Consider the following 27,486-nt stretch of genomic DNA (forward strand, 5'->3'; position numbering starts at 1 on the left):
CCATATATTCAGTAATAGAAGTATAGATGAATGCAATAGAAAAAAGTATAAAAAATACAGACTCATTTGACCACAAATCACAAACATCATGATAACCATAGCATCTTAAATTTAAAAAAATTCAGTTATATGCATATGCAAGAATCATATAATTCTAAAAAGATTTGTTATGAAAAATAGCAGTTCCCTATCACCTCCTTCTATTTATCCCTGTTTAAAAAGCAACTGCTTTCACCTCTTACTAGCCAACTATTTTGATATTTACCTCCATGTCCTAAATAATGTGTTGTTATTCTGTTGTTGCAGTTTTTAATTTTAGGCATTATTGACATTCTGCTATGGAAGTTGAGATTTTGCTTTTTTTCCTTTTCTCTGACCAATAACCCCAACCAGAGACTTACAATCTTTCCTATCTCCTCATCTTCCTGATTATGATTTTACATAATGATTTTGATTAATTTTCAGTGTATATTATTATGACTATTACATAAATACCATTCACAGATGAACTTTTCCTGCATAGCTCTCTTTTCTAAATTGTTTTTGTTTTTTCTTAGTTTTCTAAGTGCTTGCTGCTAAGGTCTGAATGTTTGTCTTCCCCCAAATTTGTATGTCAAAATTTTACCCTTCAAGGTGGTAGTATTTGGGGGTGGGGTCTTTGGGAGGTGATTACATCATGAGCTCAAATCCCTCACAAGTGGGGTTAGTATCCTTATAAAAAAGACCCAAGCCCAAGAGAGACTTTTCACCCCTTCCAGCCTATAATAACACAGCAAGAAAGTCCTGTCTATGCATGAGAAAGTGGGCTCTCACACACTAGTGAGATATTAGACTGGCACCTTGATCTTAGACCTCCCAGCCTCCAGAACTATAAGAAATAAATATCTGTTGTTTATAATCTACCCAGTTTATGGTATTTTATTATAGCAACCTAAACAGACTGAGACAGTATTTCTCATGAATTCTAGTAACTTTCCACAATTCTGTACATTAGCCCTCAAGATGCTCAGATGCAGTAGGTATTCTATTGATGTGATTTTCCTGAAGAGGTCTCTCCCAGTGTCTCCCACTGCTGCAATCAGGCTGCCTCCTATGCCTGACATTCAGTTATTATGCTGGGTTCTTCCTTCACTATCACCCTAGGGATTCTCATCACCTCTTTTCTCTGTATTGGATTGCCTGTTTCCTGTAACACATGTCTTCCTCTTTTTTGGATTCTTCCCTTGTTTTGGTAGAGCAAGATCTCCTTTCATGAGAAATGGCCCACAGTAGGTAAATTTCTTGGAGTCCTGCTTGTCTCATAATGTCTTTATTGCCCCTGACGATTGATAGTTTAGTTGAGCATAGAATTCTTGGTTGGAAATAATCTTCCTCCAGTGTTTGAAAGACATTATTACTCCACTATCTTCCAACTTCCTGTGTAAATGAGAGGTCTGAAATGGTTCTGATTCCTGGTTCTTTGTGTGTGTGATCTATCTTTTTCTCTTAATTCTAAAACTTCTATGATCTCTTTGTCTCCAGTGTTTCCAAAATATCACAATGATGTGCCTTAATGTCAACTGAGGCACAGTCCCACTGTGCTAGGCATTTAGACTAGGATGTCTAAGTTTCAGTTTGGAAACTTAGATTTTTCAAATCTAGGAAAACGTCTTCAAAAATATTTATTTTCTCACCTCTGTTTTCTCTCTTTTCTTTCTAGTATAGGTATACTAGACCTCCTGGATTAGTCTTTTGTCTTTTTGGCCACTTTCTGATAATTTCTTTGACTTTATTTTCTAATTCTTCTATTGAATTTTTTCTTTCTTCTTTCATAGCTTTGCTTTACAAGACCATTTTCGATGATTGTTGCTGTTCTTGACAGTTCCATTTCTTATAGTACCGTGCTCCTATTGTAGGGTGGCAGTATCTGGCAATGTTAGAATTTTTTTTTTTTGAAGTTTCTCTCTCAATGGATAGTTTTTATTATTCTCCATATTGTTTTTTGTTTTGTTTTGTTTTCCTGTTTGTGAATATTCACCTCCATCTGTCATGTAAGAGCATTTTCTCATGCCCGGTAATCATTAGTTATGTGCTCCTTTTTAAGAGCGGAGCACTAAAATGCTGACTGGATACTCTGAGTGCATGGTTAGGGCTTGACTATGATCTTCCCTGTAGGGTGAACTGGTTGGAAAAAGTCAGATATCAGTCATCTTTTATTTATGTCCTCTTGGAATGATCAGATTTCTCAGAGAAGATTCTTCCAATCCTCTCCCTAGAGAGAGAGACACTGGCTGCTGATGCAGAAAGACACCTGAGGTCTCAGCTTCAAATGTGCTCATTCATTTCTTCCCGCAAAATTGCTATTATAAAAACTTCAAACATACAGAAGAGTTGAAAGAATAGCACAACAACTACCCCTGTATCCTCCATCTATATTCAACAATTAAGAGTTTGCCATAGCTGTTCTCTTTCTCTCTAAACCTTTGAAGCTAGAGTGTCATCATGGACTTCACTCTTAAAATATTTCAGCATATATCTCCTCAAAAATAAGAACATTTCCTATATAACCACATGTAGTATTGTCATATTTAATAAAAAATAACAATAATTTTTATCACTTAATGCCTAGTTCTTATTCAAATCTCTAGTTGTCACAAAAATGCACTTACTTTTTTGTGTGGTACCACTGCTGTAAACTATGCTCGGCATTCCCAATTCCAGACTTTATCTTTTTCTCCCCTGATAATAAATCTATAGTCTTTTGCTGGGGCTGGGGTAGGGACAGTCATTTAGCCATGTAGAGTTGGGAAGGGTATCTGATAGTTCTTAATTTGCAATTACCTCCTACCACTACAAGCACCAAACACACTTAACTTTATTTATTATTTATTATATTATTATTATTATTGAGGCAGGGTCTTGCTCTGCTGCTCAGGCTGGAGTGCAGTGGTGTGATCTCAGCTCATTGTGACCTCTGCCTCCTGGGCTCCAGCGATTGTCATGCCTCAGCCCCCGAGTAGCTGGGTCTACAGGTGTGTGCCACCACACCTGGCTATTTTTTGTATTTTTAGTAGAGATGGGGTTTTCCCATGTTGGCCAGGCTGGTCTCGAACTCTTGACCTCAAGTGATCCACCCAGCTCGGCCTCCCAAAGTGCTAGGATTACATGTGTGAGCCACTGTGCCGGGCCCCAAACACATACACCTTTAATCTCACTGCCAGCTGGACTTGGTGCTGCTATTTCCTGAATGAGCTTTTTGGGGATTCTGTATGACACATTGAATCAATTTTGCCATTTCTCATTGCTAAATTAAGGTTCAGTTTTCTCATGTCTGTTGTGTTAAGGTTGACCACAGTATTTATTGTTCAAACCAAAACATATTTGAAAGTACTGGGGCTCAGGAAATGATACCCTAAAGTATGAAGCCTTGGCATGCTGAGCACTTTGAACCAAAGGAGATTGGAAGGACTCAGAAGCAAAGTCTCTCTGTGCTCTCCTGTCTCTTGCCTCTCCTTCCCTGCGGCAGGTCACGAAAACTGGAGCTCCTCTTCCCCAAAACTAGTCATAAAACCCAGAAATACTACTCTAATCTTCTCCTGCTTTTTTGTGTAGCAGCTGGCCATAAAGAAGTTATCTGACCTACCAAGTCTGATAGTAGATTGTAGGTCTACCATGTCTGATTGTAGATTATAAGACTATCATTCTAAAAGAGGTCATGCCCTATACCCACAAGGAAGAAATGCTACACAGAGAGGCCAAGAAGAATCTGAACAGACAGTCCTTGTTGGGGTTTTCCCTCTCAGCCTATTATCATTAGACATGATCGTACCATTAGACAATATCTATTATTGTTGTCATACCCTTTTTTTCCAGTTACATTTCTATATGGCTGTCCATTCTTCATTTAATCTAATCATAAAAATGGACAGTTTTACCTAGGTCTTTGTGTGTTCATTTCTGAAGTTTCCTGTGTCAAGTAAAACTTTTTGATTAAGTAAATGTGTTATGCTTCTCCTTTGTTAACCAGTCTTTTGTTATAGGAGTGTCAGCTGTGACTCTTATGATGGGTAAAAATATCACATCTTTTCCACTCCTACAAAAGTAAAAGTTGGTACTATTATAAATTATGTCAGGATTATTAAAGGTGATAAACTAGGCTTGTCAGATCAGCATATCATCATGTTAGGAAGCGTTTCTTTCTTATCTGCTTTCCAGCTTCAAGGTTTTTTTCTTATGACCCTCTCACCTGATCTCCCATCCTTGCAGCCTAGATATTAACAAACAAACAAACAGACTCTTTTCTGTTGTTTTATGGGGTTTTGTGAGTAAAAGTAATTGTATGTGTGCAATGAATATATTATCTTTACCCCAATTTAATTATCTTGAACTTTGATCACTTTGTATTTGTACCACATTTTGTTATTTTAATGTTCTTGAGCACCTTGTTTCATAGAAAATAATATCTCTAATGCTTGTTAAAAAAATCCCCACAGTACCTATAGTGAAGTATTTTATGTGTTTAAAAAATACCTGTTTATTTTATTTGATTAGAGCTCACTTTCACTATTTCAAACACAGAATACCAAATAAGTGTCAAGTAAATTAAAATTAGAAGGCATATAAGGGTTTTAAAATAGTTTTAAATTGGATTCTAGTGCTTACTGTTCCCTATACCTGAAATACCTTCTCTTCATATCTCTGTGAATATCATACTCATTTTTAAAGAACCACATCAAATCTGCCTCTTTTAAATCTTTGATAATTTCCTCACAAAAATAATAATTTCCTTTTCCTCTAAAATCTTGTGACACTCGCAATTCACATTATTTGAGGCATTTATTCCATGCATCTTATGTATTTCATTTCCCCTAGTGCAGTGGCTTTCACATTATTTTGACTGCAACTCACTTTACGACATCTATTTGGCAGGGCTCAGTGGCTCACTCCTGCAATCCCAGCACTTTGGGAGGTGGAGGTTGGCAGATCACTTGAGGTCAGGAGTTTAAGACCAGCCTGGCCAACATGGCAAAACCCCATCTCTACTAAAAATACAAAAATTAGCCAGGTATGGTGACGTGCACCTGTAATCCCAGCTACTCTGGAGGCTGAGGCAGGAGAATCACTTGAACCTGAGAGGCAGAGGTTGCAGTGAGCCGAGATCGTGCCGCTGCACTCCATCCAGCCTGCACGACAGAGCAAGAATCTGTCTCAAAACAAAACAAAAAAACAAACAAAACAAAAAACAAACAAAAAAACGCAGACGTATATTTTATATTGCAACCTAGTATGTATATATGTATATAACTGTACACACACACACGTATACACACATCACATATATTACTGAAATAAGAGTGCCCCACAAAAATATTTCCTCTTGCTGAGACACACTCTGATATTTTCTAAATTATTGTATTTTATTTTTTAAAAAGTGCTGCTGGATTCCCTCAAGATTTATTTCTTGACTCTCTAATGACTTGTGACCCCACAGTTTAAAAAACATTGCTCTTTTGCAGGACTTCTTAGTTGCGATCCATGTATATAATTCACAGGTCCATGGATGGAATAATAATTATATCTCTATTCTCCTAACCTCTACTGAAATTTAGAATTTGATTTTATTGTGAATGTAGGTAACAAACTGTGGTAGTACTGGCTGTATCTACAACTTTGTCACCAACATTAATCACAGATATTTTCATATCACATTATGCATATTGTAGGTATCTTGGAATATCTCTTATACTCATCACCATTTTGGAATTATTGACATTAGGAGACCTGCTGTTAGACCTTGTTATTTATGCATTAATGAAAAAGCCCACCTTATTAGATCACAAATTTGCTTTGCAATATTTTAATAACTGTATTTCCCTACAGTTGGTTTCCTTTGTAATCTATGTGTTTTATTTTATACCTTTATAAACATTCTGAGAAGGGTTTCAAGGGCTTCACCAGACTACCAAAAGAGTGCTGTTCAGAAGATCAAGACTCCCTGCTAGAACACTAAAGCTTTCCTGGAGCAAATATCTGTCTCAGCATCTTTAATACAAAAAAAGGCTCAATAAATATTTATTGAACACTTTATTTCTCCAGGTTACTTAGGGTAACTAGAACCTAGGAAAATCTAGTCAGACATAAGTCAAATAATGTTATGCTGAAAAGCTAATTTGATAATTTATCGAGAAAGAAGTAGTTGACTAGGTGCTCTAGACTAGTCAATTGCATAAAACGTTCTCATCCTAAGGGCTTGCTACTCCTAGGAGTTTAAATTATAGGGCAAATTATAATTCAAGGTGATTAGACAAATAAATAGTTAAGTGAAAAGTAAAAAATTATTTCTTGGGCCTCTGTAATAAAAAAGTCACTGTGTGATATATATCAATAAAACACATGACCTCTCTGCAGTAAGGAATTTATTCACTGCTTGGGGAGACAAATGAATATTAAATAAAAACAGTGTAATAAGGGCAGGCACCAGTGTTTCAGGTCATAACAAACAGTGTAGTCTGGTCAGAAGGTTGAGTTATGAAAGAAAATAGTGGGAAATAAAGCTTGAACTACATCAACTGGGTTTGATTATGGAAAGTTTTGAATGCCAGGCCAAGGAGGCAGGACTTTATTTGACAAATATGTCAGACCTATGGGATATTTTTGCATCAAAGAACGGACATGATGAAGATAATGTTTTAGGAAGCTTCTTCTGAGAGCGTTATACAGGAGGTGCTAAAGGACACATCAGTTACAATACCCAACATGCTGCTTCAGTTGTTACTTTCTCTCCCTGTTTTGAATCTTGTACTTGTAAATTCTTGCTAGATACTTCCACCAGAACCTCAATACTGTGCTTCCAAAACCATACTAGTCTTCTTAACTTGTAAATCTGCAACTCCTGACTTTCCTACTCATGTAATGGCACATATGTTCTTAGAAATTGGACCATCTTTGATGTCTCCTTCTCTGTCACCCACATGTAAATCATTCCCTTCTTCTAGTTGATTCCATTATGAGCCTATTTACAATTCATGTATCTTCAAAATACACATATGTTAACCCAGTGATAGAAGACTGAATTTGGGATCACAAAGTAGAATTTTTAAAAAGGGAAATCTTACCTTTTGTTATTTTCAGTAAAAACAGAACCGTGCATGCCAACCTTGCACTCTGTGATCTTCCAGCCCTCAAGAGACTGAGTTCTCAGGCTGTACTAATGAAGTAATCTATGTCTTATCTCCTTCTGATTTCTACCCTTAACTCCTGAAGTGGCCAAATTATCAGTGCTCTGTTAAGGTAGATTTGGCTAAGTAGTTAAGGCTCTTTTTAGGTAGGGAGTAACTAAATAAAGAAAGTATATGCTATTCTACACACATATTTATGTACATAAAGAAGATGATTGGGGGAACAAACAGTTTTAAAAGTTTTGTTTATACTTTTTATGTGGTTGAATTGTTAAGTGCTGATTGCTACATTCACCATTTTTCCATTTTCCATCTTAGTCTCTTTTATTGTCTATTTGTGTGTTCTCAATCTCCCAACCTTTCTTTGACTGATTTCCAGGAAACATCTGTTTTAACTGACTTTTACTCTGGAAGCATCTAAATGTCATTGGTCTCTAAGATCCTTCTGAGACATATAGGATCTCAGCATTTTATAATATTGAAAGGAGCAGGTAATTTTTCAACTAAATCAAAATACGTAAAAGCTTGCTCATGAAATACCACCAACTTAGACAAACAGTTCTCTTGGGTATCTTAAATATGATTTGTATATGAGATAAAGAACAAACGAGATAGCCAGAAGGGGTTGGTTCCTTTTTTAAGGTCTGCTTGTTCTCTTTCACCATAAGCAAACAGAGTATCAGATCTTTATCAAGGCAGGGACTTGAGCTGCCTAGAGTTTCTGGGTTAGTCAACTTTTTAGGAATGGGAGAACTCATGTTAATTGTGCAGTTTAGGCCCTAGTGACTTGCTGAATAATCCAAGGATCTGCAAGGCAAACAAGTTATCCTGTGTGTGGTCAGCGCTTTATAGATTTTATTGAATTGGGAGATTCGGTTATAGCAGGGTTTCTCAACCTTGGCACTTTTGACTTTTTAGGCCAAATAATTTTTGTTGTGGAGGGCTTTCTTGTGCACTGTAGGATGTGAAAGAGCATCCCTGGCCTCCACTCATTAGGTGCCAGTAGTACTTCTCCAATGTGACAAGCAAAAAGTGTGTTCACACAATGCCAATTTCACCCTCGGGGGAAGTCTGCCCCAGGTTGAGAATTACTGTATTATAGTTAATGGGTAGTTGATGGTGGTTAATTAGCCTAAGCCTTAAAAGATTATATATATTATATAATTAAATATTATATATTAAAGATTATATATTATACATGCTTTGACTTTTCCTATATTCTTTCTTGCCATTTTTGGCATATGTTATACTTTTTAAGTATGGTGACATTTATCTATACTAGTTTTATTTTATAAATTATTACTTTCTTATACTTGTCTATTGAGTTATAAGAAAATTTTCTCTCCTCTTTTTCTCATTATATTTAACAGATAGGTGGAAAAATGTCTACCAGTTCTTCAAAGGTCAGCTCAATGGAATTTCTATTTATTTCATCTGGAGTCTTAGAATAGGAAAGAATCAACATAAATATAGAAAGTCAGGCAAAGAAGCTAATTTATGGGAAAAGTGAGTTCTATTTTGTGCAGGTAAAATTGGAAGTGATAGAATATCTAACTAATATGTCCAGCAACTACTTGAGAAGAGGTTGGGAAATAGGTTTGGGAGTCAACAGTATAGTTGAAAATTAAACTTGCCCAAGAGAAAAATGGAAAAAGCTCAGAGTACTGAAGGATTAAACCTTAACATGAAACCATGGAAATGAAATTCAAAAAGACAAAAGAACATTTATAGAGTGAAATAGTAAAAGCTAATAATTGGATGATAATTAGGTGAATGGGAAGCCTACCACGGGGGTATTAATAAAGCTCCAACTGCCAGAGAAAAAGGCAGGCAGGAAGGCAGGCAGTCAGTCAAGGAAGGAAAGAAAGAGAAAGAAAAAAGTAAAATTCTTTGTACTTGCATATTCCAAAAAATCATTGCAGGGACTTGGTGGAAAATAAGTGGATGGGTCTGTGAGTTTGGGATGAGAGGGATAGACGTAGCTTGATAACTTCCTAGATTTGAGACAAGCATGTATTCTAATATAACTTCTTTGGCTGTGATGTACTGAGGATCAGCTGAGGGATACCTCAGCTGTTTCCTATCCTGAATAAAAGTTCCTGGAATAAGAGGAAAAGGGTGTCCAACATGGTAAAGAATGTCAATTTATCCCTACCCTTCCATTGCCCCTACTTTCTTTTAAACTTGCATATTAATCATTTGATACTGTTTTTGGGTGAGATAAATATTTGCTTCCCGCAATAGGTGAGAGATGAAAGGATTTTATTGTCATATATTAAGAGTAGCATCAGCAGATAAGTGGAACTGTTACCTAATTACTGCCAGAAAAGGCAGTTCAGGGTGAACACCTTTAAAACCAAAATTATCACCCTTTGTATAATTTCTCTAACATCAAATTGACTTATATCCAAGAATTACAGAGTGGGTGAAATCATTCAGTTCTTTGGGACTACAATTAACATACAATTCAACTTAGAAGGTTCATAAGGAAATTCCGCGGCTCAAAATTAGGCGTTAGGTGGGCATTTTACTGAGGGTTTTTTCCCTACGGCCACATGAACAATAAGTAACACCACCTTTAAACATTTTTCACACTAAACATTATGCCATGTTCCAAGGCACAGACCATTGCAGCCTCCGTCCCCTCAGCGGCGTAAAGACTTGGAATGGGCATGCTGCCCGTTACTTAGTATTGAGAAGTGGTCACTTCTTGCTCTTAGGTGAGTGTAAGCGACTGCCTTCCCCACTTTCGGTGAACCTCAGGACTTGGAGCGTCTGTGGGTGCTCCTCTAACGGAGACAACTCCTCCCTTCCGACTCCATCGCAGAGAACCCAAAGTTCGAAAGCAACAGAACGAAAACCAACGAAACACTCTTCAAGTGAGGAACCCGGCAAGCGGCGAAATTCTTGCTGAAGGAAAGAAAAAGCGAAAGGTTTTCCGCTACAACCAATCAGATGAGAGATTCTTGGCTCGCCCCTTTCTATCTACCAATCAACATCTAGCTCGATGGGGCAGTCCATTGATACAGGGAAAGGGTCTTTAAATTTTATTAGTACAGCTTCCCTCACAACCCTCAACCCCGTCATTCTAGGCCATCCCACGAACTGTGCTCAAAAGAGGAAAAGAGTGCAACACTTCCAAAGCTGATCAGTCTCGTGGTGAGCAGCGAAACTACAGACTTCCGCAACAAAACCATGGATTCTAGGAGGGACAGGGAAAGAAGAAAACGGGTTCTGGAAGGCAAACTACAACTCCCAAGGGCGCTTGCGCGGACTCAGCGCGCACGGGACGAGGGGCGGACCAATGTAAGGGGGAATGCGAACGATCACGGGGCTCTTTTGAACGCTAGCCCGCAAGGGGGCGGGACCTGGGGCGGGCGGAGCAGCGACAGCGTCTGCTCCTGCGTTTTGTGGTCTCCTGCCTCCGGCTTCTCCGCCTGCGGCGTCGGAGGGGGCGTGGCCTACGCAGAGGCTGGTGGGGGTGTGGGCGCCGCGGGACGTGGGTGACGCGTCGCTTTCCAGCTCAGCGGTGTGTGAGGTGTCGCGGCCCCGCCGGCGATTGGCTGTTGAGAGGCGAGTACGCGGCGGCCGTTGGTCGCTGGTCTCACGGAGCAAGGCCCCGGGCGGGCGGGGAGGATACGGGGTGGCAGTGGCGGCGGCGGCGGCTTCTGGAGGCGGGCGTGGACGAGCCGGCGGCCGCAGCAGCGGCGGTCCCCGGAGTCCTGTGAAGCGCCCCTGTCCGCGCGGCTGTGGGGCCCTCGGAGAGGGCTGCCAGGACGCGAGCCACTGAGGAGCCGCTCAGCCAGCGCCACAGCCTTTAGGATTATCGGTCCCATCCTCGCGCTCCTGCTCCGGCTCCTCCATCTTGGCCTCGGCAGTGGCGGCTGCCGGGAGGATGTGCCGCCTTCTGACAGGGGGAAGAAGGAGGAGAAGATGAAGAAGCACCGGCGGGCCTTGGCCCTGGTCTCCTGCCTCTTTCTGTGCTCTCTGGTCTGGTGAGTAGCCGCGACAAGGGAGTCCCGTGAGGGGAGTATAGGGGAGGGAGCAGCCCAGGTCACACCCCCAAGTCATCTTGGCTTTTAGGGTCCGGGTTTCCAAGGCCCCCTTGGAAGGGACAAACCGATTACTTCTCGACTCTCCATCTGACTGGTCTGGTAGTGCTCTGTGCGGAGATTTTCGTGGTGTATTTTGGAATTTACAGAGACTCAGTGGGAGAGAGAGAGAGGTGCCGAGGTAGAAGGAACCACCAAGTGCCTTTGTACTCAGTTCTTCTACCCCTTGGAGACGGTGCAGGGTTTGGGGTTGGGTATTCAGATCGATGTTAAGTAAGTTGCTCCGATTTGCCGCCAGTCTTTGCGTTCTTAGTGTGGTAAGGGGATAAAGCACTTCGGATGTGATACGTTCCGGGCGTGCGATTTTAAAACTGAGTGGTCATGAAGGTAAGAGTAATGTATAAGCAGTAGTTCTCCTGGACAATTCTCGCACAGTGTTTGATCCCAAGTACACTTGGGCCACTGTTTTTGGAAACTTGGGGGAGCGCGTGTGTGTGTGTGTGTGTGTGTGTGTGTGTGTTATGAAGCACTTTTTCAGTTGGTTTGGTGGAGAGGGTGTCTTAGATGTAGTGTGTGTAGTAGTTTTTGGTAATGTCCCTTAGTAGTGGGAAGGTAAATACTGTATTTTGAAGGCGGGAAGAATGCTTTGTCCCTAAAGCACCCCCCAAGTTTTACGGAGTTTCCGTTTAATCGCAGGCACTTCTGGAGTTTTTTGAGGAGCAGAGAAAGCTTGTAAGTCGAAGGACTGCTCTCACCGTACTTGGAAAAGCCATTCTTTCCTCCCAGGGAATTTCTTCAAAGATATGTGACAATTGACTGAAAACATCTTTCTTTAGTCAAGGCTATTTGCTGTTTGTTATATTAAAATAGAAATTAAGTTCCCTGTTTTGCTTATTTCTGCAGAGCACCAACACTATTTTCATTCTTATGGATGCCTAATGGATTCCAGAGGCACTGAAATTGTAGAGTTGTTGCTCACATAAAATAATACATAAACAAGGGGAAGAGAAAACTCTCGCCTGGCTGAGGGATTTTGATTGGAAGGATGGTAGAAGTTTTTGAGAACAAAAAAACTTGACTTCTTACCTTTCATTCTGAATCCTTTTAATACCCACCTCCCGTTTTTAATAAAATCCTCCCCTTTCTACGTACTGTGTTGGGTACGGAGAAGTGCCTGTAAGACATAAATCCACTTACCTCATTTTAAATTTAAATTTGTAGATACTGAAGCTTGTATTCATTTTCATCTCTTTCTGAGGCTGCCTAGTTATACTCGTAGACTGTATTTTCTTTCCTCTTTTTTCTTGGCCTTGCCCATCTTTAAACCATGTTTTTATTCATCAAAACTTTCTGAAATGGCGAATAAGGAAAAGGTTAACACTTTCATTCAAGTTTAAAAACTAACACCAGAATCTCTGGCTTTTTTTTTTTTTTAAAGTTAGATGGTGTAAACGAAATCAAGCAATAGAATGTGATTCTTACAATCATTTGTAAATTTAAGTTAACTCTGCTTCTATTTCTTTTGGGAATTTCTGGCTATCTTTTGATTAAGCTAACCCTCAATATGTTTTCTCACCTTCAATCATTAGCTCTAGTGAAGAGCTAATGAATTTCCCTGTTAGGGAAAAAATAGGTTGGCCCGGTATTGAAAGTAGTAATAAACTTCTGTAAAGTTTTTTAACTCCTAGTGAGGAAAATGGATGTGGAGAGTTTAAGAAAAGAGTGTGAACATTTTAAGAAACTTTAGCTTAGGAAACTGTTGGGTTAGTTTATTTTGAGATTTGTTTAGACCACCAAATTTAGAGACATTTTAATTATTCTTTAGCAAAACGATTAAAAGGCACTAAAATAGGACATTAAGGCTTAAAGGTTTTTTTTTTGAAGGGTGATGATGAATGAAATTGGGGAAGAGGAGTGGTACGTGGTGATGATTGGCAAAGGGTGCGTTTTTTCTTTGAAGACTCTGCTTTCTTGCCAAGTTGAATTTAATGGCACTTAATGGATTTCTAACTTTTGCTGCAATCTGGTGTGGTATTTCTTTTCCCAACAACCCCATTCCCTTTAACAGAAAGGGCTACCAGCAAGTCCTAGGGTTAGATAAAACGTTTGCAAGAGTTGATGAGTGCCTTTTAGTAGCCACTTTTGTCTCTTTTGTTATTCACAAATTGTCTCAAAATTTTGTGATCCATTTGTTTTGAAGATTTTGAGTGCTGTATGTCTATTCTACAGTATTCTAGTTTCTAAGGTTTCCCCTCTCATGCTACCAATATTACTGGTAAGTTTACTATCATAATTTCATAGATCTTGATTATGTCTCCCCTCTGCTTTTATCTTCCAGCCTAGAGTACTAACCTTAGATTATGTTCACAGAAAAACTATTTCATCTATTCTATGTCATTACTCATTTTTTTTTTGCTGTTTTTTCCTGTTGCATACTTTATGATTTTTGATCAAGTAGAATATTCTAGGCATAAATGCGCTATAGCTGCAGCACAGAGCAATGATAGCTAATATTTACTGACAGCTGTCTATGTGTCAGGCACATGATGTTTACTTGACAATAGCACCTTTAATCTTTATAAGAGCCCTGTAAGATAGGTATTATTATTAACTTCCTTTTGCATTTTACATGTGAGGAAGTATAGAGGTTAAGTAACTTGGCTAAGGTTAAGCAGCTGTTAAGCTTTGGAGCTTAAATGTGAACTTAGGCAGCACAGGCTCCTGAGTACCATAGTCCTTTGTAGGTCAGAAGGCCTGTGTTTTATATATGTGGCTCCATCATTTACTAGATGTGTGTTCCTTGACATGTTATGTAACTTCTTTGAACCTTAGTTATTATATCCTCAGAATGGGGAAATTGATCCACTCATACTTCACAGGGTTGTTAGGACGATGAAATAATACAAATGAGAGATCTTTGTAACAGTAACAGCGTATTATGTAAATATTTCATCATAACATTATTCAACCACATTTTTTTTCTCATACTTACTGTGCCAGATGTTTTTATGAAATCTAAGATACCGAAAATCTAAGATAGAGGGTCACCAGCTTGTCTTGGTTTTAACACTGGAAGTCGCATAACCTAGGAATTCCCTGCATTAGTTTCCTATGCCTGCTGTAACAAATTGACAAAAATTTAGTGGCTTAAAACAACTAACATTTATTACCTTACAATTCTGTGGGTGAGAAGTCCAAGATATGTCTCACAGGGCTAAATAAAATTAAGATGTCAACTGGGCTGGTTCATTTTGGAAGCTCTGAGGGGAGAATATTTCTCTAGAGGCCGCCTGTATTCTGTGGCCCCTTCCTCACATCAGCACTCCAACCTTTTTTTTCATTCCTTATGTCTACTTATGACTGGTCCTCCTGCCTCTCCCTCTTATAAGGACTATTGTGATTACATTGGGTCCACCCAGACATTCCAGGATAATCTCCCTATCTCATAATCCTTAATTTAATCACATCTGTGAAGTCTCTTTTACTATGTAAGGTAACATATTTAGGGATTAGGATGCAGACATCTTTGAGGGGGGCGCATTATTCAGCCTATACCCTATACCATACTTCCTCAGTCATGGGCAAACTGGGAAAGCTGCATTACCTTCAAGAGGAAACAAAACCACAATTAGTGGATATTCTGAGTGTATCCCCTAATTAGTAAAACCTGTGCATGCCCCTTAATTGTTTATAAGTTATATACATGTGCCAATGTAATAATAGTGTATTAGTGTATGTAATAATAATACAAGTTAGATATTTAAGGAAAATTAGAAAAAAATAATAATTTCCGTTAACGGTGCCTTTTGTTCTCATTAAAATAATAATTTTTAATGAGAGCTACGTGATTGACCTACTAGATTACATGACATCGTAGTATAGAAGAGGAATAGCTTCAACTACTTAGGAGCCAGCCTTGTCATTTTCTTGTTGGCTGTGCTTGCATTATTAAATTCTTTGCAGGACTTTTTTAAAAAGCTGCTTCCCGATGTTGTGAGGGTCAGTTCAGTTAAAACTGAATAATTCCTAAGTCTACCTAACTGGGCAAACATAAACCACAGTGAATCATGGTGTGCTGTAAGTAAAACCCATTGTTTGTGAGACTTCCACTCTTTCCCTGGGTTTCTGCCAATAGTCCTTGCTGTTCTTGATGTGTGACCATCTGACCCTTCAGACCAAGTATGAATCCTTACATTAATCTTAGTAAAACTTATTTTTTTTTTAAACTAAACAAATCTGTTCTTCCTTCACCCCAAAGGATCATCTTGGAGAAGCTTATATTAGACTTTCGGGAAGAGCTTGACATTTAAACAAGTCTTATACATTTAACAAATGTAGCAGGTACTTACAAAGGTCTTTAGGAGTAGCAAAGGAAGAATTCATATCCTACTTATGGTTCTGTCACTAACTGTATGTCTTTGGACAAGTTACTTCTGTGAACCTCAACTCTCATCCATAAAATGGTCTGCAGGATGGATAGTTCACGATGAGAGAATTTTGTTGTAGGCAGAGAGAACACTCTTACCCAGTTATCTAGAGCGTGAGTGTATGTGAGCAGGGATGGGAAGAGAAGCTAGAGCTGGGTTTTGAAGGGATTTGATTATCATGCAGATGAATTCTGATTCCAACCACCTGACAGAGGCTGAGCAAGTGAAGTCATTTAAACTGGAGAACAGGAGCGTGAGGTCACGTGGATCTTTTAATTAGATCGATGTGGAGGATAAAGTGGAATGTAGGGGACATACTTTGGAGGCAAGAGGTCCTAAGTCATGGTCCCACTAGAAGAGAGTTGATATCTAAATCAAGATGTTGGCATTTTTGACCTTAGTAGTAATTTTTCTGAGTATGTCAGACCAGTTTTTATCAATTTAAGAGGTTTATTTCCTGGTTTGTGATTATATTTCTGTACCCTTTTGCTTTTTCTCTCATAATTGCTGGTCTATTAATATGCATAAGTGAGCAGAAAAAAATTTAAAAACTAGAACAATATATAAGCTGTTTTTTTCTTTTTTGAGGTGATGAATAGAGCATATTGGAAACATATAGATAAAACATATTGAAAGTTCCCCAGAAAATCTGGAGGAATTTTTTGCTTGTTTCTGCTTCTGTCTCTTAACTTTAAAGGTTCTGAATCTATTTCTTCTCTGAATAATATTTGAAATAAGTAAAATAATAACATAGTCCCACTTCTCCAAATCATTCGATGCCCTTTTTTTTTCTTTCCTTGAATAAACCAATGAAAGATGACCTTTACAAAAATGATTTTTTTATTGGAACTTAATGTGAAAGACTGAGGAAAAAAAGTTTATCTTTGCTCTGGGATATATATTCCAAAGAAAGCACCTGGTATTTATATTTATAAGAGGTGTCGGGTCATACAGTGTCAGATTCCCTTCAGACAAGTTAGATGAAGCCAGCTTGCCTTAATAGGAAAAGGTCTGTGAAAGAAGGTGTGTGACATCTTTGCATAACACCTGAACACTGTGTCCAGTAAAAGATGGCAAATAACGTGTTTCATGTTGGTCCTTTATGTTATTAAACATTTGAGGATATACTGGAGTGGAAGCAGGTAGTAGGGTTGACAGGCAATGGAAAAAATAAAAGGTATCAGCTCTTTTGAGCATCAGTTATTTCATTTTTCATTTGTTCATGAACTTGTACATTATTGTTCCACTTTTCTCAACAGTCTGACTGGACAAATGAATCAATATGTATAATTAATATTGTTATGCTTATAACGAAAGAGAAACTTATAAAAATTTAAGTGCTTTATTATTCTCAAGTCATCTTCAAATAGAAACACGTGATGCTTTTGTTTAGTAGTTTATGCATAACTGGAAAGAGACAAAATCTCTTTACTTGAAACTTATCTACGTGTTTTAGTTTATACTTTAGCACCAGTTTTATGTTACCTGTCTTTGTTTTTCAAGGCCATATTTTAGACTAATTTCACAAGTCAAATTGTACATGTCACAAGGGAATAGGAAATTGCTTTGAATATTTGCAGTATAAGAGTGTTAATCCTTTGGGATAAATTTGTTTAATGCAAGTTTTTTTTGAAAGATTTGGTTTTATTTAGGACTTTATAATTGCTAATTAAAATTATTTTATATTTTACATGAAAGTGACACCTAGCTTTATTAGAAAGTATTCTGTAACATTAATACGGTTTGTAGGTACTAAGCTAATTTTGTATTATGTAGCGTTTGTAATCTACTGGGGAAAAAACATGTAAAGGCTAAGAATAATGCCTCACATATAGTAAGTACTACTATATAAGTTATTCATTGACTCTAGATACTTTGGTAATTTGTTGAGTAGAAATAAGATGGCCCAGGTTTCAGAGTTAAAAATGGGAATTTATAAATCCACTTAAAATATTATTTGATTATCCACAGTGTATTTGGTGTGGTGAAGGATACAGAAGAATTGTGAGACTTGAGCTCTGTATATAAGCTGCTTGTTACAATACAGATAGTGGTGTAGTGCTTAAGACGTAAAACTACGTCAGAGCTTGGTTGTAGTCCTTCCTTTGCATTATTAATATGAACATTTATTGAGTGATTATTTCTCTTCTAAGTACTAAATACTATTCAAGGTAATATACATTAAATTATTTTATTCTCTGTATCAATGTTTTAAGGCAGACACTCCATTTTAAAGATGAAGAAAGGTGGGCACAAAGAAGTTAACCAGCTTGCCCAAGTTCTCACAGCCAGGAAGCAACAGAACCAGAACCTAAGAAGGCCAGCTTCTAAGCCTGTGTTCTCTTAACCAGTATGCTGTGCTGCCAGTTGGCTGGTAGATGGTCTCGGGCAAGTTTCTTCACTTTTTCTAGTTAATAATTTTATCTGGCAAAGTGTCAACTTTTTTCATCTGAAATGTGGGTGCCTGGATTGGCCTAGGAAGGAGTGGACATTGGAATTGTTCATGAAACTTTTAAAAGAAATACACATACATAGGATTCTTACCTTGTAGATTTTGTTAGTAAGTTTGGGATACTCTTATGCATTCAAGTCTGTATTACTGTATTAGATTAACTCAGTTTATTTTTTGTATATCTAACATTCTTAGATACCTGGTTTGAATGTTAGTAAACAACACAGAAAACTGAATTGCATAGTAAATGCTTAGGAGAAAATGAGGGCTAGAATTCTCAAGGAAGGCTTGACTTGGGTTCAAGGGAAATATGTGGTTTATAAACTCTGCTTCTATGCAAACAGGAGCTTCATGAGCTGAAACAAGGTGTACTGGTGTTGATAATATGAATAAATGGCTATTTCTTTATGTGTGCATGTGTATGTCTGTATGCCTGCTTGCAGTGGGTAGATGGCACTTAATTGTCAAGGAGAGAGAGAGTTATGAATAAAAGAGATAATCTAGTTGATTTGGGTAGGAGTGGTAGTAAACAGACAAGCTTGAGGAGAAAGAGATAGATTTCAGAGGTTTTGGTATATTTTGCAAGCCAGTCCAAAGAATTAGATAATAAAGATTCAGCAAGAAAAGTGGTGTTGTGAGAACATTATTTTGACATAATTGTGCTAGATTTTTTTTTTAGAGGAAAGAGACTTAGAGGGATGAATACAACTGACTTTCCACATCCACAGATGCAACCAACCTCAGGTTGAAAATATATTTTAAAAAATAAAAAATAACAATACAACAATAAAAATACAAATAAAAACAATGTTGTATAACAGCTATTTACATAGCATTTACATAGCATTAGGTTTTAAATCACCTCTAGATATTTATATGGGAGGATATGCATAGATGTTTTAAATCACCTCTAGATATTTTAAATCACCTCTAGATATTTATATGGGAGGGTATGCATAGATGTTTTAAATAATCTCTAGATATTTTAAATCACCTCTAGATATTTATATGGGAGGATATACATAGGTGATATGCAAATGCCATTTTATATAAGAGACTTGAGCATTCTCAGATAATGATATCTTCAAATCCCGGATCCTAAAAAGCCTTTGCAGTAATTGAGGCTTGTCATAAGAACAACTTAATCTTGGCAGTAGAAACAAAGAAGAGGGTACAATAAATAGAGATTTCTGAGGATGTAACTGATTTGGTTTTGTGAAAGGTTGGCAAGCTGGCAGTGCAGTGCAGTGCAGCACAGCAGGTAACAGCATTAGGCTAGGATTCTAAATAACTGGATTTTAGTTTGCCTCTAACCAAACTCTGTTCAACATCCCCTTTCTGTTACCCATCTCAATGCAAAGAGATATTTACTTAGGCTTCTGTGTGCTATATCCTATGCAGGATTCTGGTGGACAAAACAAAGTAGCTGCTTTCTTGGAGCACACTGTCTCTGAGAGATACATTCTAGGGCCTAAAATTATGAATCTGTGAAATAAAGTTCAATGATAAAAGAAATGTTAAGCGTTTTTTGTTTGTTTGTTTGTTTGTTTGCTTGTTTGTTTTAACTTGGGCAACTAGAAGAATTGGTGGTGGTCAAAAAGAAGTGGAAGAGTTGGCAAAGGGCTTGGAAGGGGAAGGAGCTGTTAGTTGGAGGTGAATGGAATATCCAAGTAGAGACATTTTATGGGCACTTAAAAACGCAGACTTGAATGCAGCTAAAATTTGGCCTGGAGTCCCAGGCGCGGTGGCTTGTGCCTGTAATCCCAGCACTTTGGGAGGCCCAGCACTTTGGGAGACCAAGGCAGGTGATCACCTGAGGTCAGGAGTTCGAGACCAGCCTGACCAACATGGAGAAACCCTGTCTCTACTAAAAAAGTAGAAAATTAGCCGGGCTTGGTGGCACATGCCTGTAATCCCAGCTACTTGGGAGACTGAGGCAGGAGAATCACTTGAACCTGGGAGGCGGAGGTTGTGGTGAGTCAGGATTGTGCCATTGCACTCCAGCCTGGTCAACAAGAGCAAAACTCCATCTCAAGAAAAAAAAAGAAAGAAAATTTGGCTTGGCGTTGTCCTCATAAAGCAGAGGTCCCCAACGCCTGGGCTGGGGGCCGGTGCTAGTCCGTAGTCTGTTAGGACCCTGACCGCACGACAGGAGGTGAACAGCAGGTGAGTGAGCATTACTGCCTGAGCTCCACCTCCTGTCAGATTAGCAGCAGAACTAGATTCTCAGGAGCACGAACCCTACCATGAACCGCACATGCTAGGTTCTGTGCTCCTTATGAGAATGTAATGCGCCCCCCCCAACCCCATTCATGGCAAAGTTGTCTTCCATGAAACTGGTCTCTGGTGCCAAAAGGTTGGTGACCGCTGTTATAGAGGGAATCATTTTTGAAAGAGATCATTGGACTTTTGAAACAGAATAAAGAAAGGTGCCAAGCATAGTAAAGCTCTGAAAGGAAGGAGGAAACTGGAAAGAGAGATGGAAAAAGATTTAAGTCATTTGAGTGGTCAACAATATAAAATGTCTTAGATAAGGTTGAAGAGCTTGAAAACTGAGAAACGGGCCTTGTTTTCAAAAGAGGGAAGTGATTAATAGCTTTTGGGAGTGGAGATTAGAAGATACTTGGAGAGCTCGTAGGCATGAATTCCACACATTTGTTTGGCAGTGAGGGGAGGTAGAAGAGTACTTAAAAAAAAAAAGTTAACATGTAGAGTAGCTTCGTACTTGTTTGCTACAACCTATTTTACACAGTGCTGCTGGATTTATCTTACATGCAACTTTGATTATGTCAGTCCTCTAATGAAATATCTTTCAAAGGCTCCTTGAAGGATAAAACTTTAAACCTTGATAATTTTTAAATGCCTGCAGTCTGACCCACACCAACTGTTGTAGCTTTATTTTCTACTTTTCCTAATAGAGACTTTGTTTTAGCATGGCTGATCTGTTGGCCTGGTAGTAATTGATTTGAGGACTCTAGTTTCTAATTGAAAATTAAGGTAACAAAAGTACTGTCACTTGTGTTTTAGAGGCTAAATACACCGTACCCAATTTCTGAAAATATATTATTATCAACTATAGGGTATGATTATTTCCAGCATCTTAGAGGACAAATTGTATTGACTGAATTTCTAATGGTAGGTTAAGATATAAAAACAGAACATATCACGTTGTTTACTAAGTGCTTCTCTATGTTGGATCAATGAAATTATAGGCCAATTTAGTGAAACAAGTTTCTAATAGAATTTGATATGTGGAATATTAAGCTAAGAGAATTTAAGACCCAATCCTACATCAGAGTGAAGATTAAAAGTCAGAACTACTGAAATGCAAAGGTTTAATTAGAAACAGGCACTAGAACATAGAACTTTCTTCAGCTAAGCTGTACAGTTGCATGTGGTTTGACTAAAGACTGTTGAAGTAGCCAAATAGAATAAAAACTGCAAGGAGAAAGAGGTCCAGTGTGCTCTTACCTATTAGCAGATAGACCAAGCAGAAGACAAGCAACCTTAAAAGAACTCCAGACTGATAATGTGGTTTAGAAGAATATCTGTCTTTTAATAAAACATTGTGATGGAGAGAAACTAGGTTGCTTAAGCAAAGGCACTAGAGGCCTGGTGATCTTTTGGTCTTGTTTTATTACCAGTGTTTGACCAAAGTGGCTTCCATATTATTCACCCATTTCCCACAAGTTTCTCAATACTTAAGAATTTTTGTAATTTTTTTCAGATATCCAGGAAGTAATACTCAAAAACTACAATGTTCACTGTTAATTTTAACCATACTGCCCTAATTGAGTGGCTGGCACTATATTTCTGTACAAGGGATTAGTTTTGAATTTATGTTTAAGAAGCAATTCTTTATTGCCTAGGTTAGTTATTTCTTTTACCACAAAGTCTTTTCTCATTCTTTTTAAAGCTCTGAAAAAGCTTTTCCAATTCATAGTCAAAGTAGGAGCTCAGCAGATCATCATGCTGGCAAGAGGGCAGTGTATTCTCTGCCTTGGAGTTGCTTAGTCTTACGTGAGAAACAAAAATAAACAGTTAATTTCATTTCAGTGTGTATGTGCTCAGGTAGAGATAGCCAACAGGCTGTGAGAATTTAGAGAGGGGCCGCCCACTAACCCCAGATTGTGGAAATCAGGAAAATGTTTCAGACCCTTACTAGTTTCTTGCCCCAAGAGAGAATTATAGGTATTTTGTTAGGTTTTAGATAGTGGGAGTGGGAGTAAGTACAGAACATTCTTGAGAGAGGAAACAGCATGAGCCAGAGACATGAGACAGCGCAGTCTGTGTTCAAGGAACTGTTACAGGTAGCTCTGTATCACTGAAGCATAAAGTGAAAGGCAGGGAGAGTGGCAGGAAGTATGAAGCTGAAGACGTTAGTAGAATTGTTAGAGATTTTTAAATAGCATGTGGAGAGAAGCTTGAGTTTTGTCACGTAGTTAATGGAGTCTATAAAAGGTCTTAAGCAGGGGAATGGTAGTGTGATAATTTACTGTTAGATTTTTGGCAATGTTAGTGGTTGATTCGCAGACGTAGCAAGTTAGGAATTAGGGAGATCTGTTAGGAGTTTGCTCTAGGTAAGAGATAAGGGCTTGAGTTAAGGCAGTCAGAATGGGGATTGAGAAATGATTTAAAGAAATTTAGAGTAGAATAAACGAGTTGGTCAAGGGAGGGTGAAGGCAAAGGAATAGTCACAGATGTTTTTCAGGTTTCTAGTTTGAGGACTGGGTAGACAGCAGTACCAGATGGTGGGATCAAGGATATGAGAGGAAGAGATTTGGAAAAGGAAGCTAATGTATTCAATTTTGGATTTAGATGTTTTTGAGATATCTTGGAATATGAAGGAAGAGAGATGCAACTTTTAAATGAGCTTTATGTATCGTCAACATTAATGTAGGGTATCACAGAAGGGTTTTAAGGAATGGGCCATTTAGGAAAAGATAAGGGCTGAAGATAAAAGTTTCAGTAGCCGTCAACTAAAAACCATGAGAGTAGGTAAGTCTCCTATGTAGAATACAAAGGGAAGATTCAGAACCAGACCCTTGGAGCATCAGAATTTAAATAGTGAACAGAAGCAGCATATCAAAGGAGACTCAGAAGCAGGAGTCAGTGTGATGAGAAGCACAAGTGTGTAAGGAGGTGGTTTAAGTTAAAACAGCAGTCAGAGGTACCACATGCAGCCGAGGAATCAAAAAAATCTAACTTCTGCCACACCATACTAGTCTGAGTGGTACAGTGAGGGCAGAAACTAGATTTCAGCAGGCTGAGGACTAAGTAGAAGGTGAAGAAGTTGAGATTACAAGTATAAACTACTGTGAAATTTGGTAAGTGAAAGTAGATAGAAAAGGTAGTGGCTGATAATAACTAACATTTCAGTGCATATTCTGTGCCAGGCTAAGCATAGCATATACATTTATTTCAGTTCCTCCTAATAAGTCCATTTTACAATTTTGATACTGAATTGAGGCATACAGGCTTGCTTACTTGCTTTTTTTTTTTTTCTCACTCTGTCCCCCAGGCTGGAGTACAGCAGCATGATCACCACTCACTGCAGCCTTGACCTCCCCGGGCACCGGTGATTCTCCTTCCACCTCAGGCTCCTGAGTAGCTGGGACCAGAGGTGTGCGCCACCATGCCTGGCTAATTTTTGTATGTTTTGTAGAGACGGGGTTTTGCCTTGTTGCCCAGGCTGGTCTCTGACTCCTTGGCTCCTCTTAAATTTGTCCATACTCTTGGATTAAAGTATTAATCTAATTTTTACAAATAAGGAAACTGAAGCTCATAAGTTGCCTATCACTCACCTTGCAAATTTAGATCTCTCTCCAAAGTGTTGGATTTTTCCATGTTGCTACATTTCATGTTTAATATTTTCTATCCAACAGATAAATGAAAAGAAAGGTAAGAAGATAACACTGTTACATTCACTCAAGAATCGGTAATACTAGTCAAGGCTAGTTACAGCATAATACAAAAATAAAACAACTATCACAAAGGAGAAGTTCTGATTAACTACTTCATGATTTTCGTAATGGCAACAAGAGATAAAGATGAAGGCCATGTAGTGTAGTGGCTAAGAGACCCGTGCTTCAGAGTCAAAAAGATCCAAGTTTTAACCCCAGATCCCACTTATTAGTTGCAGGATCTTGAACAGGTAATAAAACCTGTATAGGCCAGGCACAGTGGCACTTTGCACTTTGGGAGGCCGAGGCAGGTGGATCACTTGACTCCGGGAGTTCGAGACTAGCCTGGGCAACGTGGCAAAACCCCATCTCTTCCAAAAATACAAAAATTAGCCAGACATGTTGGTGCTTGCCTGTAGTCCCAGCTATTCTGGAGGCTGAGGTGGAAAGATCACTTGAGCCCGGGAAGGGGAAGGCCGCGGTGAGCTGAGATGACACCACTGCACCCCAGCCTGGGTGACAGAGTGAGACCCTGTCTCAGAATAAATAAATAATGTACAGCAAAATGCACAGACCTTAACTGTATAGTTAGATCAGTTTTGACACATGCATACACGTATGTAACTCACACCCTCTCAAGATATAGAGTAGTCTCATCACCCCAGAAAGTTCTCTCATGTCCCTTTCTGGTGAATCCCCCGGAGGCAAGTAGTAATCTGATTTCTGTCACCATGGATTAGTTTTGCCAATTCTGGACCTTCATCTAAATGGAATTATACAGTATTTACTCATGTGTTTGACTTCTTTTTACTCAATGTAATGTCTGAGATTTACCCATTTTGTTTCCTTTGTCATTAATTAGTTCCTTTTTATTGCTGAGTAGTAGTACACTGTGTGAATGTACTACAGTTTGTTTATTCTTCTGTTAGTAGTTATCTGGGCTGCTTCCAGATTTTGGCTATCTAGTCCCGAGTAGAAACTACTAGGGACATGCTTGTACAAGGCTTTTTGTGGACATAGTTTTCATTGCTGTTAAGAAGTACCTAAAAGTAGAATTGCAACTGCTGGAACATGGATATTATATGCTTCTCGATACAATATCCTGAGAAAGTCACAACGTCACTATAATATGCTGAGAAAGACACAACAAAGGCTTCTGACTGAGAATACCTAATCTGAATCTGGTCATCATGATACATTAGACAAATCTCACATAAGGACTATACTATCTAAAAAGAAAAGGGACTATAGCCTTCAAAAATGTTAGTGCTGCATAAAATAAAGCTCCAGAACTGTTCCAAGTTAAATGATACTGAATCGACATGACATGGTCATAGATTTAATTCTGTATTAGAGAATGGAATTCTAAAAAAGACATTATTTGATTAATTGACAAAATTGCAATATGGACAGTAAATTTTTGTGTCAATGTAACACTTATTGAAGTTGATAGCTGTATTGTAGTTATTCAAGAGAATATCCCTATTCTGTGGAAATAGATATCACAGTATTTTAGAGGTAAATTACTGGGAGAGAGGAAACAGAGGGAGAGAGGGAGGATGAGTGAGTGAGCATGGGCAAATGACAAATAATGGAACAAATTAAGTAAAATATTAACAATGGGTTGATACAGCTAAGGGATTTGTAGATTTTTTTTTTGTACTATGCTGCCTACTCTTCTGAAATTTGAAACTATTTCCAAATAAAAAATTTAAAAACCGGGTTTGAATTTTCTCCTATGTGTGAGATGTTCATAGATCCATTCAAGTTTATTTGTTATCAGTCTGTTACCAGTTTTTTCCATTCCTTATGGCAGTTTTGCTGTTTTTCTAGAAACATAACCATTTCTCCTGTTGCCAAATATATTGTTATATATAATTTATAATATTTTATAATTTTAAAAATTGTTTTCTCTGTGGTTATCTTATCTTTTTATTCCATATTTTGTTAATTTCCATTACTATCTTCCATTTATTGATTTTGCCAGAAGTTTGTCTAATACTTTCTTCAAAGAACCGACTTTTGATTTTCTTAATTTTCTTTGCTGTGTTTGTTCTCTATTTTAGCAGTGCCTGTCCATATATCCTTCCTTGTTTCTTTGCGTTTGTACTGTCCTCTATCTTTTTGAGTTGAATGATTAGCTCTTCTGTTTTCAGCATTTGTCTTCATATATTCAGAAGCATAATTTTCCTGCTATTGTCTCATCTACATCCCACCAATTTTGATTGGTAGTCTTCTGCTGATTATTTCATAATGTTGTTTCCTCTTTAACCTAAGGATTATTTTGCTACATATTTCTTGCTTCCAGGCTTGGGATATTGTTAGCTGTCTTTTTGTTATTTCAAATTTTGTTGCAGCCTGGTTGGGGAATATAATCTTTTAGAGCTTGAGTTTTTGGAATTTGAGGCTTCTTTTGAGGCTTCAGTTTATGATTGGTATTTGGGAAATATTCCACGTGTCCTTGAGAAGAATGTTTTAATTTGTATTTGGTATAAAATTCTGTATCTTTGATTGAGCTTCTTACATGGAATATAAATATCACTTTGTCCACTTAATCTGTTATTTTGTGAGGTAATTTAAAATAGGCCACCATAATTTTTGATTATTCTCTTTCCACCTGTAGCTTTGCCCGTGGTTGTAGTGTATTTTCTACATTGTTAGGTGCATATATATTTGTAATTCTTTCCTCTTTTTACTCATATATAATAAATAGCTGTCTTAATGACATAATGTTTTCCATCTTGTTTGGTTTCTATGTTAATTAAAATGGCTACTTTGTTGTTTTCATATTTTCTTAAAACTATATGTACTTACTCAAATTTTTAAATGAGTTGAAAATTACCCCTAATGTTTCCTAACAGGGCTCTGTATCTAACATAATAATTGGTACTTACTGGGTAATCTTACATGCTTGTAAAGTTTCTTCATTAAAACTCAGAGGAAAACAATTCATTTGAAAGTGACAGACTCCAGTTTAGTTTTATTAGTCAAGCTTAATAATTGCAGACTCCTTCTCTGCGATTATTAAGCTTGGCTCATTTGCATATTAGCATATTCTTTATCGCACATTAATGTCTTTCTAGACTTCATTATTGCATTATTTTGCTAGATTTATTTGATAGTATGATAAAAACAAAAAGATAGCTGGTTCAGTAATTCTGTGCTAGGCAAATATAAAAAGCTGTCATTGCAAGCCATTGGATATCCATTTTAAAAGGATGGTTTTTTTCAATCACTTTCACATTAAAGAATGCTTTCTTCCGTAATGAAATCTCCCTTGGCACAATAAAGAATGTTTTCCACTTTCTTAATGAAATCTTCCTTGGCTCTTCAGTTGCTATATCCTTTAGAAAAATTTTCCTGAGTCCCTCTCCTATTCTTTTTAGTAAGGATGAATTGACTTCTCTTTTACCCTAACACTTAACCATTATTTTTTGAAACACATAGTTGTAACATACACCCTTAAAATGGCAGGATGCCTAGAAGTATTAAAGA

The 27,486-nt window shown here is 37.9% G+C and overlaps 2 protein-coding genes across 9 annotated transcripts in view; one reads left to right on the forward strand and one right to left on the reverse strand.

Annotated features, from left to right (window-relative positions):
- The window catches only part of LOC105484421 (phosphatidylinositol glycan anchor biosynthesis class C), a 144,061-nt gene extending 133,964 nt beyond the window's left edge, over nucleotides 1-10,097 (reverse strand). Inside the window, exon 1 of one of the 5 annotated variants that reach the window (XR_011607785.1) lies at nucleotides 9,784-10,097. The gene's annotated coding sequence lies outside the window, so the exon portion shown is untranslated. The remainder of the gene's footprint in view (nucleotides 1-9,783) is intronic. The other 4 variants (XR_011607792.1, XR_011607784.1, XR_011607783.1 and 1 more) reach the window with 4 other exon arrangements.
- A 228-nt stretch (nucleotides 10,098-10,325) lies between these two features.
- LOC105484417 (SUN domain containing ossification factor) overlaps nucleotides 10,326-27,486 on the forward strand; it is an 82,843-nt gene continuing 65,682 nt past the window's right edge. Inside the window, exon 1 of one of the 4 annotated variants that reach the window (XM_071069564.1) lies at nucleotides 10,326-10,463. In XM_071069564.1, coding sequence (XP_070925665.1) covers nucleotides 10,462-10,463 — 2 coding nt within the window. In that variant the 5' untranslated portion in view covers nucleotides 10,326-10,461. Of the gene's footprint in view, nucleotides 10,464-10,808; nucleotides 11,153-27,486 lie in introns of those variants that run through there. The other 3 variants (XM_011745967.2, XM_011745968.3, XR_988916.2) reach the window with 3 other exon arrangements.

Source organism: Macaca nemestrina, chromosome 1 (assembly GCF_043159975.1).
Source record: "Macaca nemestrina isolate mMacNem1 chromosome 1, mMacNem.hap1, whole genome shotgun sequence".
Lineage (NCBI taxonomy): Eukaryota > Metazoa > Chordata > Mammalia > Primates > Cercopithecidae > Macaca > Macaca nemestrina.